We start from the raw sequence: 16,551 nt of genomic DNA, 5'->3' as shown, positions 1-16,551 counted from the left end.
CCCCACTTATAGCAGAGACAAACAAGCCATAAAACCAACCTACAAGGTTTAGAGAAAAAGTTGTTAGTCTTCTCTTTGTGGAGGCATTGCTGTCCCTGCCTTGTCCCAGGAATGCTTGAGAGAGGCAGATGATGGGAAAAAAGTGCTGGCTTTTTTTTTTTTTCCCCTAGAATGCTTAAATATTTAAAAAGAACATTAGAAAAGAGCCACATTTTAAATTTTTTTTTCCAAAAAGAAAACAAGTGAATGAATTACATTTTCATTCCATAAATAGTATTAGCAGCAAACCCTCCCATCACTTTTAAGTGGTAAAAGGTTTACAGCACACAAGGACATACTGTAAACGCTGTCTGATCACCTGTAAGCTTCTTCCTTACTGATCTGTACAGTCCTTACCTCTTCACAACATACCTAATAGCCAATTTTTTGTTTTCTGAACACTGCTGTAGTGGGCTAATTGCTTTATCTACAACTGTGGATTCCACTGCCTCCAAACCAAAGCATTATTTTTTTTAGAAGGAGCCCTGAGCATTGACATTCTTTGCTCTGTGCCACACCACATCCTTCAGTTAACAAGTATTAAAAAGACAAATACAACTAACTGCTACCACCATTTTTTTTTTGGTCTTGTTTGTTTTTCTTGCCGTCAGGACTGTGGCAGTTAAGGAAAAGATGGCTTACAGGTCATGGCCGTTACTCAACTACATCTCTGGGTTGTGGCTCTTCCCTCAAAGGACAGTGCAAGGTGTGTTATATATCCTAGCACTGGGTGGGTTATCTGAGTATGCACAGCATGTGTGAAAAAATCTGTTCCTCATGTTCCCTTTCTAGCAACTGTTCAATCTTAAGCACGTGATCCATTCTCATTCAGTGGCTAGAGTTTATTAAGTGGTGGTAGTGGGGAGACCAGAACGAAAGGAATACTCCTCATTTGACAACATACGCTGTTGACTGGGGAAACAAGGAAGAGATCTGTAGTTTTTTCCTTCCCCCGTTTTAACATCCATGAAAATTTCCCTCTCCTTTTTCTTCATTTGTGTCCCGTGAGGGCATCAACAGTTGAGTAGACTCCATTGTTAATCCTACAGTCCTCAGTCCTCAGTGAGTCTATCAATTCCTCCTCTGAATCCTCCTCTTCCTCCTCTGGGGCTGACAGACTGGATGTGGGGCCTTTACATATTTTTAAGTGGCGAGTGAGGTGATATTTGGTTAAATAAGCCTTGGTGCATTTTTCACAGACATAGTCCCTCTTTCCTTCATGTGAGTTGAGATGCTTCTTCAGATGATTCGTCCTCAGAAACAGCTTGTCACACTTGGGGCACTTGATCTGCCGTTCTCTGCAAGAGAAAAAAGTTAGTTTGCTTCTGCAGCAAGGCAGCTGATGTATTAAATCATAGGGAGGTGGGTGACAGTGCAAGTGGCAGAGTCAGCCTTGGTCCTAAATCTTGGTTCTGAAGCAGAAATAACAGCATTACCACAACACTGACATGTAAATGCTGTTTTCTCTCAAAAAGCAGCATGTTCACACAGCCCTTTTTGCTCCCTCCATGCCCCTGGCAAAAGTCAAACTTTTTGGATCAACTCCTAGCCTGCAACCAACCATTTATCTTTTCTGATACTAAATCAGAGAGGAAAAAAAAAAAAAGAATTCTGCAAGTTTTTTTGTTTTTTGTTTGCCTTTTAAGTGAGACCAAACTCTGGTTAAGCTCCATGTTTTGGCAGGACAGAGGAGTTGCCATGGTGGAAGGGTGAGCTCCCCCTTCTTTCCACCCTGCACAGACAGGAAGGGAAGGAAAGAAGAAAAAAAAAAAGAACAAAGCTGCTGAGTGTTAACAAACCTCAGCTGTAAATACTAAGCTGAGGCTTACCAGACTGCAACAGTCAAATTGCACATGACTGTGCAAAATGCCTCCCACCAGTAGTGTTCCTAGCTCTGGCTGTAAGAACAAGAAAAGCAAATCTCTTGTCTCTCTCATGCTTGCTGCACTATGCTGTTTCCTAGGCAGCAGGAAAGCAGCAACAATCTGATTCCAAGTGCATACAAGAACCAGATGCTGAAAATGAAACAAGCAGAGGGATTAGATTTGGGCAAGCAGCCTTTAAGGGAGAGACTCGGGACTGGAAGTAATTCCAAACAGGATGGAGAAAATGCGCAAAGGGAAAGATCCGGCCTGGCAGGGCTGTAGGACTGGGTGAGACCTCCAGAAAAATGGAGGAGGGCCTGGGGGTGGCATCTCCCTGCACAGAAGAGACAAGTGCATGAATGAGAGTTGAGGGGGAAATGGTGGGTGGAAAGAAACAGCTGGGAACAGATGTACTCCCCAGGTGCAAACTGAGTAAGAGAATTAGCTAAAATGTAAGGACTCACGTTGTGACTTGGAAACAGTTCTCAGCATTGAACTAAACATAAATCAGCTGTAGTGATGAGTGCTCCAGAATGCTATTTCACAAGACGGGATGCATGCCTGGAATTTCCTTTGTCATTAAAAAATTGCAAACAAACACCAGAATAGTCCAACAGCAGCAGCAAGCCAGTAACAAGGCATTTGTCCAGACTTATTTCTCTCTTATTTTAGAAGGTGAACCTGTGCTCCCTAGGCCAAAATATTTGCACATTGAATTCTCAGGCCGTTAAGCTTCATTACTGACTGCAGCCCAGCATATCCCCAGAGCTCACTTACTGTGTGTGGGTAAGTACGTGCTGCTTGAGGTCCTGCCTCCGCATGAACAGCTTTTCACAGTAATCACACTTCAGATTCTTCTCTCCGGTGTGGATGACCATGTGTGACTCCAAGTGAGCCTTCTGGGTGAATGATTTGTCACAGAGGGTACACCGATAATTCTTCTGACCTACAGTTACACACATACATCCACAGTCAGCGTGCCAAGAGGAACAGTAAGCAAACAATCCTGACCACTCCTGAAGAATAAAAGTTTTACCCTGAAGAAAGGCAGATTCTTTATGAACAGGGCTTCTTTTCTCTCCTGCAGTTCTTTCAAGACCTCACCAGTTACAATCTCTATTTAGCTATTGGCACCTGACTTCATCATTCCCAAAGCATTTCACTTCCCACTCCAAGTCAAAAAAATGCACTTCATGCTACTGTTTCCAAGCACTGAACCCTTCATGTGGTGTGGGACACTGCACTTGGTAACTTCTATTAAACATAATCCTGTTCTTGTAGGGCTTGCACCCATTCAGTCTTTCCTGCAAGACTCTCTTTCCACTGCTTGTCTACACCAACCCCACCCCCACCTCCCTGGATCAGGTATTAAAGCCTGAACCAATATACTAGGAAATTTTCCAGCAAAGAAGATGAGGGTTTTCCAAGGTAAATTCTTGAATAAAAATAATGGTATCTCCTTTTTAATAGAGACCACCTAGTTACTGCACATCAGTACTATTCCTTTCTCCACTAGTTCTCACTGCCTGGAGAAAAGAAGGCTGCGGGGTGACCTCATTGCAGCCTTTCAGTACCTAAAGGGAGCCTACAAACAGGAGGGGAGTCAACTCTTTGAAAGGGTTGACAACTGCAGGACAAGGGGAAATGGTTTTAAGTTCAAGGAGGGAAGATTTAGGTTGGATATCAGGGGGAAGTTCTTTACAGAGAGAGTGGTGAGGTGCTGGAACAGGCTGCCCAGAGAGGTTGTGGATGCCCCATCCCTGGAGGTGTTCAAGGCCAGACTGGATGGGGCCCTGGGCAGCCTGGTCTAGTATTAAATGTGGAGGTTGGTGGCCCAGCCTGTGGCAGGGGGGTTGGAGATTCATGATCCTTGAGGTCCCTTCCAGCCGTGATACCTTACTCAAACCCAAACACATGCATATGATACACCTCATTCTCTGTCTGAAATAAAAAAAAGAGAAAGCTAGCTCTCATATAACACCCATGTACAAAGCTCACTAAGTTTCTCCCTATCCCAGTGAGCTTTCTATGGTCACACACACGATACTTCCATTTCATCCGTTCACCACCAAGCCCACGGCTTCCTATGTTTGATTCAAGTGCACTGAACTCAAGAGTTTTACGCCCCCCTCCAGCTTTGTTATTTGCACTCCTTGATTTCCAATTGATATTTCAACCGTACTGAAAAAACAGGCAAAAATATCCACACTACCTCTTGCTGGACTGTACTTATCTATATCCTCTCCACTCTCCTCACCCTGAGTTAAATACACTTTCTTAATCCCTGTCATCTTCCTACAGAGCTGAAAAATTTCCCATTTTATTTTTCTCTTTTTTCATTCACTAATCTTCTGGCAATTCTTCCTTTAGATCCAAAGGCCCTAGTGATATCAAAATGCACACATAGGCCATCAGCATGTTCAGACTTGGTGAGTTTTGATGAGTGAAACAGCTGAGTCTTACCCACTTCAGTCTGACCCCATAGTCACCAATTTCAGTCTTGTGCCATTTGCTTCAGATGAAAAATGAGTAAGAATGAGGGGAAAACATCTCAGCCCCACATTTAAGTGGGCAACTGTCCACATTACAAACTTTTAAACCCAGTTGGCTTTTTTCCCCTCATAAGCAGAAGGGAGCACTTGTTCTATCATAGCTGCCAACAGCAGAGCTGCTGTGAAGGAACAAGGGGTTTCTGTCTTGCAAATGAAGCCTCACGGTTCTTCCTAACTGTAATGTACTGCAGCTCATCAAATGCTCTTTTAAGCACGGCACAATCAAGCAGAACACAGGGCTAAATACTGTCCTACAAGCACTGAATCCATCTCAGTCCTATCCCACTCCAGTCAGCACTCTTCAGTGATGCCTGGCCATTAGCTGGGTTCAGCACAGACCAGAAATCATTCCTACCCACACTCAGGATGCTGCTAATCTTACAGGAAGGGGGCAAGAGCTCAGCTTTACGGACACGAGTCATACTCTGCGAGCTGGCCCAGGGATCAGAGAACAGGTCCTGCCTCAGTGTTTCCCCTTCAGAGGATACCCATGAAGTCCCCAGCCCTCACCTGTGTGTATCTTGAGGTGCGTGCGTAAGTTGCTAGGATCACTGAAAGCTTTGCTACAGAAATCGCACTTGTGTGGCTTCATGCCCATGTGCCCCATGAAGTGAACGTGAAGCTTGGAAGGGGAAATAAAAGCCTGGGGGCACATGGAGCACTTCCACTTCCTTTCCTTGCCGTGGCCTGGCCCGTGGCTGCTGCTGTGGCCCTGACTGGGGAGGTGGCTGTGAATATGGCTGCTCAAATGGGCCTTGAAGTCCGCATAGGAAGCACATTCCTTTCCACAGTGGCAGATGTGCACGTCCGGATGTTCAGGGACACCTTTGGGCACAAAAACATCGCTTTCAGTGAGGCACAGCCAGGCATAATTGGACAATGAACACGATCCACATTAACACTTTATGGTAGTAAAACCAGCTGAAGAGGTATGAAATGAATGAATGAAAATTCCAGCTCCCTTCAGCTCAGATGTTTGCTTTCCAGCTTTTTTCTATATAGGCCATTTCCACTGCTTTAGGGGGCAAGTTTTGGATGGGTTGGAGCACCACTAAATCTACATTAACACAACCAAAGTTGGGGGAGAGCGGGAACACTTTTCAGTGAACAAGACACTCTTAACATCAGACAGATAAACAGAAGAAAATCAGCCCTTTTTCTACAAAGCTCCAATCTCGTGCTCCTGATCAGTGGAATTAGATAATTAAATATTTCTTTCGAGCGATGGTATTCCCTTTGTAATGAAATAGAAACTATAACGCACACTGCTGACAAGGGACATTAAGAACTCCCAAGTCACAGTACCCAGAGGTGGCACTAAAAGGAATTCATGCTGGGTAGTCCCTGCAAAGCCAGTGAAGGCGAGTGCTTACTTACCAAGCTGTCGTGCGTAGTCCCGACTGTAATAGAAGAACAGCTCGTGCTCAGGTGGGATGTCCCGAGAGGTGCAAAAGTAAATTTTTCCATCGTGAGGATAAGCCACCAGATTCTGCTCTTCCCGATTCCTACAGCAATATGGAGAGTTATGGAAAAAAAGTGCTCCAGGGATATCAGAAAAAAAAATAAAAATAAAAAGGAAACTCCTATAAATAAATAATGGGGGAACCTCAGTGCTTGCCAGCACATTAAAAAAAGAAAAAAGCAAAACGTCTGTCACTTCAATCATTCGTAGATTAGACATTAGGAGGAAACTATTTATTCAGAGAGTGGTGAAGAACTGGAACAGGTTGCTTAAAGAAGGGAGCCAACCCTAAGGAGGTGTTCCAGGCCAGGCTGGATGGAGCCCTGAGCAGCCTGAGCTGGTGAGTAGCAACTCTGCCCATGGTAGGCGGTTGCAATTGGGTGGGCTTTAAGGTCCCTTCCAACCCAAGTCATTCTATGATTCCATGAAAATAAATAAATAAATCAACACTGCCTTCACAAATATATCCAAAAGGAATGGGACAAAGGGAAGACTAATACAAGCTAATACACAGCAAACTAATATAAAAAAGAATCTGGTTTAAAGCATTAGAATGAGGTTTTACTACAGCACGTGTATTGGCTTCCCCAGAACACTCTCCATTGGGTACTTTGTTTCATTGCTCTTCACCCAGTCCAAGATGCCTAGATGCTTCCTGCGGGTCCCCTGATCCTGAGTTCATGACCTATTTGGGCAATCAGCATGACAGGCTGAGTCATCTCCCGCACAGCCTCCTATAAGCCCAGATTCCAAGACACTTATATATTCATATATACTCTGGTATATAGATGGCTCTCACCTGGCTTTGCGTACAAACATCATCCAGTTACATTCAGTTTCATCAGTTGTAATGATGCAGAACTCTAGGACACCATTGTGATAGATCTATTAGAAAAAAAAACAAAAAACCAAAAACCACAAAGGCAATCTTAGGATAAAACACAGCAAACTACACAGTGAAAGAGCTTCTTTCTCTAAGAGAGGATATGTTTACCTAGAGCATGCCAGGAGGTCTCTATTGCCGCTGTCAAGGCCACAGCCTTGTTTTTATTCCTTATTTCCCCTTCAACAGAAATCTTGGCATCTCTGCTATCCAGGAGACTAGAAAAATTATTTATCAGCATCCTTCCCACTCATCACATTCAGCTCCCAGCAGAAATGCATCTGGCTATTTTTCTTACAAGCCAAATCTTGTAAATAATGCTGTCTGGGCAAACAATACGTGCTTTATTTATAAAGATCAATTTTGTTTTCTCAGTATGAAGTGATGTGGCAAAGAAACCTTTGAAGCAGCTTTCCTACAACACATGATTTATCGCCAGTGGAAACTTTCAATAAACAACAATACCAAACAAACAAATGCTGCCTGGGAATATACAATCTCTGCTGGCACTCCACATAAATATGGGAAACCACAAAGGCATTAAAAGAAGCTCCGTGGTCAGGATTGATTACCAGAATACTACATGACACAGAGCTGTGACATGCTGATACTAAGCGTTAAGCAATCAAACTGCATTAGTTTCAGGTTTTGGCAAGGACGATAATGCACAAGCTGCTGTGTCATGTGGTGTCTTTCATCAGAGAAAGGCACACAGCAGTCTGCAAGCCGGGCACCCACTGACCTTCCAGATGTGACTAGCTGCTTTGTCTGTCCAGTCAGCCACCTCCAGAGAATGGCTCTGCTGCCCGATCAGAGGTCCAAAGCAAGTTCTTACAGGAATGGTTTCTCGTGTCCACACACCTATCAGTAGAAGACCAACATCTCAGAAATCAATGATTTAAGCAACTAAAAAAGCTTAACAAAAAGGTGGGAGATTTAGGAGATAATGCTCCGAGGGTAATATCTAGGCATAAGATCATCAAAGCTTCTATTTCACATGTAGAGCACACCTAATGCAGAGACAAGAACCACCACCACCACATGACACTACTGGGAGCCGCTCTGTTATAAATTGCAAATCTTTGTGTGTTTGCCAAAAGCAAGTCATTTACTTTTTAGTAAGCTACAAAACTAAGATCCTAGCCACCTGTACCAATAAAAGTTTTCGTGGCACTTTCTGCAGAAGCAGAAAATACTAGTTTCAGTTACTACATTTTGCCTACCTAATCCCCAGGAATTTCCAGAATTGTTGCTGGGCATTGTTAAGCAGCTTCTGCATTTCTCCCCAGAGGCAGCTGTATTTCTGTCATGGGCAGAGGGATTCCTGCATGTATATTATTCATTATTAAACATTTATATATAGATAGATCTACATGAATACACTGAACAGCTTTCAGGAATAAACTGGAAACTAGTGGAGCTTGAAAAAAAACAAAAAACAAAAACCACAACAGATGTAATCTACTCTCAACAAGCAGTAATACTAAGCAAGCCAATAATCACATTCTTCTCTAGCCTTCAGATCCTTAGAGTATTACACTGTATTCTTCGATTTCCAGGAGACAATGGTGTGTAATACTGTTACAAGGTCCACATCCAATGACAAGGTCAGTCTATGTGCCAAATGTAGATGAAGGGAAAAAGAAAAAAAAAAAAAGAGGCACTTTTGATCAATTCTCCAATGAGAGCATCCAGAAGACCCACAGGTAGCAAACGAAACTGATAAACAAGCAGGCAGAAATATCTTCTATTATTTCTACTTGTTATCTTCCCCCAAGCTGCAATTGCTGTGTGTTTTTTCTTATCAATGCTGTGCCCAGGAGATTTAGCACATGATAAAAATAAACATCATACCTTGCTGGCACTTGACCTTATCAAATGTTACGGTAATGCTGTGTGGCAGCACCCCTACAGGCTAGCTGAAGTCTAAAAAGTAACTGGGCACAAGAAGTTCTTGTACATTCAAAAACAATAGAAGCCAGGCTGATTATAGAAGAGGGAACCACTTCTCTCTTGCGGTGTTTTTTTCCCACATTCAAATCCCCACAGTTTAGCATTTCAGGCAGTGAGCATATTTTAAACTACTGCACAGAAGCACACAGTAATCAGATTCTTACCCACTTCAGCTCCCATGAGAGACTGTCGTAGGACAAGCTGCTTAGGGAGAGAAAGCCTGGCTCGGCTCTCTATTGGGGTGTCTGGGACAAAGGTGACAGGTCCATGGTCAGGGCAGTCTGATGGATACGCCTTGTCACACAGCGTGCACCCTGCAGAGAGAGGAAAGGGCAACAGGCATTAAAAAGATGGTCACTGAACTACAGCCAGCTCCCTGTCAATATGTTATAGATCAGCTTCTGCCAAAGGCTGCTTCCAGCTTGTTTAATTCAGTAGCTTTGGGAGCTTTTGTTCAGAATAGTGTGTGCAATTTTATTACGGTCAGGTGGGCACCAACATACATATTAAATTCCTATCAAATTCAGATCAAACATGCAGATCCCCACCTGCCTTCCTCTTCACCAAACTACAGCAAAACTGAGGGTGTTTTCCCCAGAGCTGGCAGTAAGGCTCATGGGAGAAGAGCCACGTTCGCTCTGATCACAAGTGACATAACCTTTAATGGAAGGTAGAAAAGCCAAGCCACAAGCTTTCTGAGCATGGTTTTGGAATTTACAAGGAGCACAAGAATTTTATGGCATGCAGAACCTCAAGGGTATTCATGTAGAGGGACAGTAAAGTGTTCTTCCTCAAGTTTTTCTGTATTGAACCCACGAACCCCCTCATTGCTGCTTAAATTCAGACAGTGCACTGTTTTTTTTGAAGGACCCACTGTAGTACACTCACAGAGTACACCTTTACAAGATGCTACTGAATGGAACAAATTAAGTGTCCAAGAAGAGTCAGCATCACCCTCTTCCCAGTCCATCACTTGGCACACAGAGTGTCAAAAAGCAAAGCGCTGAAAGTCCTTAGTCCAGTAACTTCAGGCAAAAACACATCATAAAATGCTCTCACCTCAAAAAAGGATGTCGCTTTAATTCTCCACAAATGGAGCAACCTCAGTGAACACACTCCTCATTTATCAAAATAGTTTATCTTCTAAATAAAGGTGCTCAGCTGATAAAGTTAGATCTCCACAAAGACCTTCTTCAGCCCCTTGGCAGCCCAAGTGCGGTTGTTTAAAACACCTTATCACAGAAGTGATCTTCAGTATGCATAAACAACAGGTCCATTATTAAGTCTTCAGAAGAGGTTTTTGGAGAGAGATGTTTGCATACCAGAATCTGATTCTGTACAAAGTACAGTTTGAGCAACTGTACAGTTACAGCTGGTAAGGCACTCAGGATATCATCAAGTAGAGCTTACATAGAATTACTTCATGTATGCAGATGGCATGTAAGAGTTCAGCAGCTACTCTCGACCCAAGCAACAAGAAATACTATTTCTAATACTAGTTTTTAAGCCTTGCCCACCACGCACTGCTGATTTTAAAGAAGTTCTTCATTTCACAATCAGTTAGGACTGCAGCAAATGCACACCTTTTTCTTTCCGCTTAGGAACAGTGTAAAAAGTTTTCTGAAAAACTTTTTTTTTTCTGCCTTCTCAGTGATGAAAAACCATCAAGAGGTTCTGATACAATTCTTCTTCCTTACTGTCACTTGCCTGGACACAAAGCCATGTTTTATTTAGAAAAAGCTATAAAAAGAACAAGTTACAACACAAATCTTCCCAAGCCAAAGATTATATTTCAAATCACATGAAATCACATGGCATGCAGTAGCCATTGTAACATCCTATTAATGAGGAACACCAGCTGGGAAACAGCTTAGGTCTCATGAGTGATAACAAGATTCTCAGCAGTGTAAATAAGTGACTTCATCACAAGCACGTTGTGTGTGATAGTATTTTGATCATTTTGTCTTCAACAGACAACAAATGTTAGTGGGAAATCCTGAGTGCATCAATGGCAGAACTTCTCATCTAGGAGTTGCAGCTTTATCACAGTCTAGAGCCATCTGATTTTAAAGTCAGAGCTTATTACAAAGAACAAAAATTGTAATTCAAGTACCTGACTAAACATGGGAGACTACACGTTAAACTGCACCTCTCCCATTGCTGATCAGACACTATTTCTTTCAATTCCTTAAAAATTTTCTGCAAGCAAGTCTTATCAGAAGACAAGCAGCTGCAAGTCCAGTTCATGTGCAAAAGTGGTGGCCAGCAATGCTACCACAGCTGACAGAATTGAGCATAAACATCACTGGCCTTTATACTTCAGGGGCAGGAAGCCATATATGTTGCGAGTAAAAGTTCAAATCTCCATCCCCAGGAATGAGAACTTGACAGTTCTCAAACACAACTCCTTTAACTATGAGAGGATTAAAAGAGTGCAATGTCCGCTGCTTCTCTTTTCCTAAAAGAGCAACTAACCTGTGTACTGAGTCCTCTGATGAGAATAATTAGAAATATTAAAAACTCTCCTCCCTCTTCCTGCTCTTTTTTTCCAATAGATCCTGTTGAGAACATTTCCACAGTGACTGTTCAAAGTTTAATAACAATTTTACGAACTGACACAACATCAAACTCAACAGCTATACCAATTGGTGAAATGCACAGCTCGTATTGTTGGTTTTCTTCTTTAAGCAGAGAAAAATGAGTCATTTGTTACGTGACTTTGAGAAACAAGAGTATCATTTGCAAAGGACAGCATCAGCGTACCCACAAAAGGCATGATCGTAAAGATCTAAACTTCCAACCTCGAGGGAGGAGGGGAAAGTGATACAAAGGGAACAATGCTATAACACTCTACTGTGGATACTGTTTGGAGGTTAATCTACCCCTGTCAATATTCCAGTTTCTGAGGGCTTGTTAAATAGCTACATTTCTTCCACCAGAAATCCACAAGACTGACAACAAGAGTTACGTTATCCCTCCCAACAACAGCTACAAAACAACTCCTGCCCAAAGCAAGCAGCAAATGCACACTCACATATGGTAAACAAGGTTGCCATGTTCTCCTTGTTTGAATTGGAGTCTTCCATTTGCAGAGAGGACGGTACGAAGGCAAGATTGTCTGCAGACACATCCACGTGACCCGGCCCCATGGCTACTTCCTGATTTATAGAAGACACCGCCACCGGCTCGAGGCTGAGGCCCACTTCGTGCAAGGCTACCGAGTCCAGGGAAGCGAGGTTGTGTGAGGTAGAGAGTGCCACGCTCACAGAGTTGGTGTTCATGGCCACTGTATGAATGGAGTCATTTAGTGTGCTGTCCGACATCCCTGCCACCCGCCCGGCGATGTGGTCGGGCTCCATGACGACAGGGACAGGGAGTTCCAAAGTGCTACTGTGAATGGGGATGACACCGCCGTGCCCCACTGTGTCTGGCGTCAAGTTACTTCCCACCGTGTCTACGGCCAAAGGTTCATGGCTTCGAGAGCCATTTGGGATCTGCGAATGATCCCTGGCTACGTCGTCCATTGTAAGCTCCTCTGTCATCCCATCTGTGGAGATGGGGCTGGTTACCCTCGAAACGCTCTCCATAGTGATTGTACTATCCAGAGCTACCTCGTGGCTGTCGCTAGGATGCATGTTTTGAGCACTGTGCGCATTGACTGTGCGGGAGTCCATGGACACAATCCCTGGTTCCAGCCCCACAGCTCCACTGGGCTGGTAGGGGTCCAGGGCTGAGGGATTGCTGGGCACCGACAATGCTGGATTGCTATCAACATTTATAGTGTTGGGATGGATGTACTGAGGCGGAGGTCTGTCAGCCAAGTAAGATAAGATACCTGGTAGAAAGAAAAGGGAGAAGAGGTAAGGTGTCATCATTCTCAAATCTTAACCAAAAATACCCCATCATCGCAGTGTAATATATTAAAACCTAAATCCCTACCAGTGTGTTCTGGTTCAGCTCCTGCCAATACGAGGAGACACACTCTTTATATTATGCCCAGTTAAAAACCTGCCTCACAAACATATGCCAGCCCTGACACTCCTTGCCAGAGTACTTTTGACAACAAAAGAAGACAGAGCTTCCATCCAACAATGTAAGTATCTGGTTATCTGTTAAACTCTCATTTGTCTCCTAGCTATTTGTCAAAGAGCCACATTTCTGGCAGCGTTTAGTCTGGACTCCTCAGTACATTGATCGAATCAGAAAAGGCTCTTTGCATTTTAGGTATAATTTTTCATTCCTAAGAGCCAGCCCAGAAGCAATGAAGGATTTCTAGTGGAATCTAATATTTGATTAAACCCTAGTTCATCTTCGCTAGAAGTAGAAACAGTTCCCCAAGATACATCCTTTCCAGCTCAAGTATTTAAATTGAAACAATAACTACTTCCTTCCTTTATCACTAAATTACACCTCCCTCCATCTCAGAGCTCATCAACTGCATTTCTGAAGGACTAATGTCTCTCGAAGGTATCTTGCATCACCCTCTCTTTTTCCTTAGAAAGAAAGTATGCTGTTTCTCCTTATAAACAATAGACTGGTTAAATTTAAATTAGAAACCCTAACATCTTCTCTGGTAGTCCAGGAAAGCTCCTAAACATCAAGTAACCTCCAGACTTAAGATACGAAGAAACACTAAAGAAATTACTATATTTACATATCAACTATATCAACTTCTTCAGTCAGTCAAAGCTGAAAAATCTTTGGAGGAAATTCATTGGCACGATCAAGTAAACAGTGCCTCCAGTGTAGACAGAGAAAGATTTTGCAGATTTTGCAAGATCAGAGTTAGCACGCTTCTTTTTGGCCTTGAACCCTATGAGCCATTTGTACTGTAAAAATTTTCCGTTCCAACACATTCAGTATTTAAGCGTGAAATCATGGTTACTCTTTCTGCAACATAACCCCTCAGAAATGGCTAAGTGAAGAAATTAGTAGTAAATGGAAGGCTAATTTGATCAGCTGCATCAAACATTTCTACAAGTGACGCTGTCCTGTTGCCCAAACAAGGAAGATTCTTGAAGGCAGTAAGATGATTGACAGAAGAGCTCTATAAAACATCAGACTAAACATCAAGTAGGCTAGGGAAAAAAAAAAAGCTAAAGAATAAATAAATAAATAAAACAGAACACATTTCTGCATGAATTATATCAGTTCAGAAAGATGACAAATACCTCCGGCCCTCAGATGCACTGCCTCCTGCTCTACTCTTTGCCCACAAAATGGCAGGCATGTAAATGCAGTAGGGAAGGTTACTGCTAAGCAGCTGACAAATCCAGACATGAGTTGTCAGGTAGCCGGACGAGATCTGGACTGCTGTACTTCTTTTCCTCATCCAGGCTGAACCAACAACACCCACAGGGTGACCTTGAGGCTTATCTAACCCCTGCCACCCTGTCAATCTTAGCTACAAAACAAAAAGAGATCTACATTTTACAGCTCAGATTTCCATGTCTTGATATAGTAACATATAAAATTCTACATTTTTACTCTAGTATGCATGCTAATAGGGATTCAACATAGATATCAATATGTTTGGCAACCAACCTTGAACAAAAATGAAGAAAAACTACATCATGGACTAAAGGGGGGGGAAACAGACCATACTCCTTAGCTGCTGGCTTGCTCCTTTTGAGCACTGAAATACTGTAACCATTTTATACACATACCAAGTGCTACTTAAGACTACAGAAAAACAGCAACAACAACAACAAGACAACAGCAGTTTTCAAGCTCTACCAAGATATGTGACATCAAAACGAGGCATTCCTTGCATTCTCTTGATCTTAAAGCAGGAGCAGTAAGAAGTTCAGTTTAGAATCATAGAATGGCCTGGGTTGAAAAGGACCTCAATGATCATCAAGTTTCAACCCCCCTGCTATATGCAAGGTCACCAACCACCAGACCAGGCTGCCCAGAGCCACATCCAGCCTGGCCTTGAATGCCTCCAGGGATGGGGCATCCCCCAACATCCTTGGGTAACCTGTTCCAGTGCATCACCGCCCTCTGTATGAAGAACCTCCTCCTAATATCTATATCTAATATCATCTATAAATAAGTTTAAGTAGCTTATCTCCTACAATTCTCTTCATATGCATATACACACATACACAACAGAGATCTAAAAGTGAAGGTCTGTAAACGACACATTAGACCACAAGAAAACTTAAGTTCTGCAAAATGTTTCAGCTGTTTCAGAACAGAAACCAAGGGGCTCTTAAAAAATTTCTCTTTGTTTCCATCCATCAGCAGCAGACCACTCACCAGGTAGAATGTGTCTGAAGTAGCTGCTCTCCAGGTGAGGGTATGGCGGTGGAGGTAGGGTGTAGTTTCTCTCTGGTATACCACACATCACTCCTCGATCCCCAATACCCATTGGGAGCATCAGAGACAGAGCAGAGGGCAAGGAACTCAAGGAGGGGCCCAAGTTTGGAATTGCAACCGGCAAACCTGTGAAAGAAAATGCCCAGTGAAAACTACAGGAGCTTATGGACAAACAAGCTAACAAAGAGGTCACTAATTCCTCAGCTCACTGTGGAAGTAAAACATGGTACTGTCAGCATAAGGCGACAGGCTTCAAAGAAAGGATCACAGTTATCACAGCACTGAGAGACATGTCTGCATGTGGCTAGACCTTCCTTTGAACACACTAGGAAGGATCTGAATCTACTTTGCAATTGTAATGAACTTGTGTCTGTGCAGTCTCCTGAACGAACACCTAGGAAAATACTTTTGCTTTATGGATGAAAGATTATTTTCACCTGAGTAAAGATGGACTGAAACAGGGGCAGATTTGCAGTGACAGGTCATATTTCAAAGGACTCTGCAGCCACACACCCATCCACAATATAAAAAACCCCACTAGAACTAAATGAGACCTCCACTAAGGCACAGACCTAGTAAGCACACATCCTTTTTGTCTTCCCACAAAAGCAGTTGGCTTGTGGTCTATCTTTCCACAGTTCTATTACCTGCAAAAGACATGACTTGCTAACAAGGCAAGCACTGCTTACCCAGTTAAGAACTTTCACAAGACAATAAAATAAAGAGCATCAGCTGCAATACCCTTAATGGGAGCTTCTCGTGTTACCTGGTGCCGGTATGGTGTTGTGAGTGGGTGATGCTGCCAATCCCAGGTGACTCCCTGAGACAGGCAAGGCATTGCTGACAGAGGACGAAGTCAGCTGGTCCATCCCTACAGGACTCAAGTTCATTTCATTCATTCTAGAGGGCAGGGAACAGAGAACGGAGGTCAAAAAAAGAGAAACAGAAACAAGAGCATTCCTGAGTACTGACTGCACTGTGTGGAAGGGATGAACAAACACAAACTCAAAATCAGGTACTGACATGTAAAAAGTCCATCTTAGAAAGCAAAGCATAAAATATACCAGCCACTCACACTGTGATCACGCCGTAGCCAAGATATATTACAGAATCACAGAATGGCCAGGGTTGGAAGGGACCTCAAGGATCATGAACCTCCAACCCCCCTGCCACAGGCAGGGCCACAACTTCCACATTTAATACTAGACCAGGCTGCCCAGGGTACCAACCAACCTGGCCTTGAACACCTTCAGGGACGGGGCATCCACAATCTCTCTGGGCAGCCTGTTCCAGCACCTCACCACTCTCTCTGTAAAGAACTTAATATATTAGTCTCATTTGATAGCAATGACTGAGAGTAGAAAGCCAGATCAAAAAGACAAATCAGAGCATAGCACTTTGCTTTCTATCCAGAATACAAAGTCTCATTTCTTCCAGTTGAAGCCAACTGTGAATAAAGTATTGTGATGGGAGATC

The 16,551-nt window shown here is 43.1% G+C and overlaps 1 protein-coding gene across 1 annotated transcript; it reads right to left on the bottom strand.

Annotated features, from left to right (window-relative positions):
- Positions 1-207: 207 nt before the first annotated feature.
- PRDM4 (PR/SET domain 4) lies at positions 208-15,998 on the bottom strand. The gene is made up of 10 exons (XM_010712542.3): positions 15,842-15,998; positions 15,016-15,201; positions 11,789-12,589; positions 8,919-9,068; positions 7,544-7,662; positions 6,718-6,803; positions 5,834-5,961; positions 4,967-5,281; positions 2,682-2,850; positions 208-1,337 (listed from the first exon to the last, which is right to left on the bottom strand). Exons 1-10 carry the CDS (start codon positions 15,972-15,974, stop codon positions 1,031-1,033), a joined length of 2,394 nt encoding a protein of 797 aa, XP_010710844.1. The 5' UTR covers positions 15,975-15,998; the 3' UTR covers positions 208-1,030.
- Positions 15,999-16,551: the final 553 nt, after the last annotated feature.

The sequence above is a fragment of the Meleagris gallopavo genome, chromosome 1 (genome assembly GCF_000146605.3).
Source record: "Meleagris gallopavo isolate NT-WF06-2002-E0010 breed Aviagen turkey brand Nicholas breeding stock chromosome 1, Turkey_5.1, whole genome shotgun sequence".
NCBI lineage: Eukaryota > Metazoa > Chordata > Aves > Galliformes > Phasianidae > Meleagris > Meleagris gallopavo.
The sequence above is the reverse complement of the archived record's forward strand: the minus strand, read 5'-3'. Positions and strand labels throughout refer to the sequence as shown.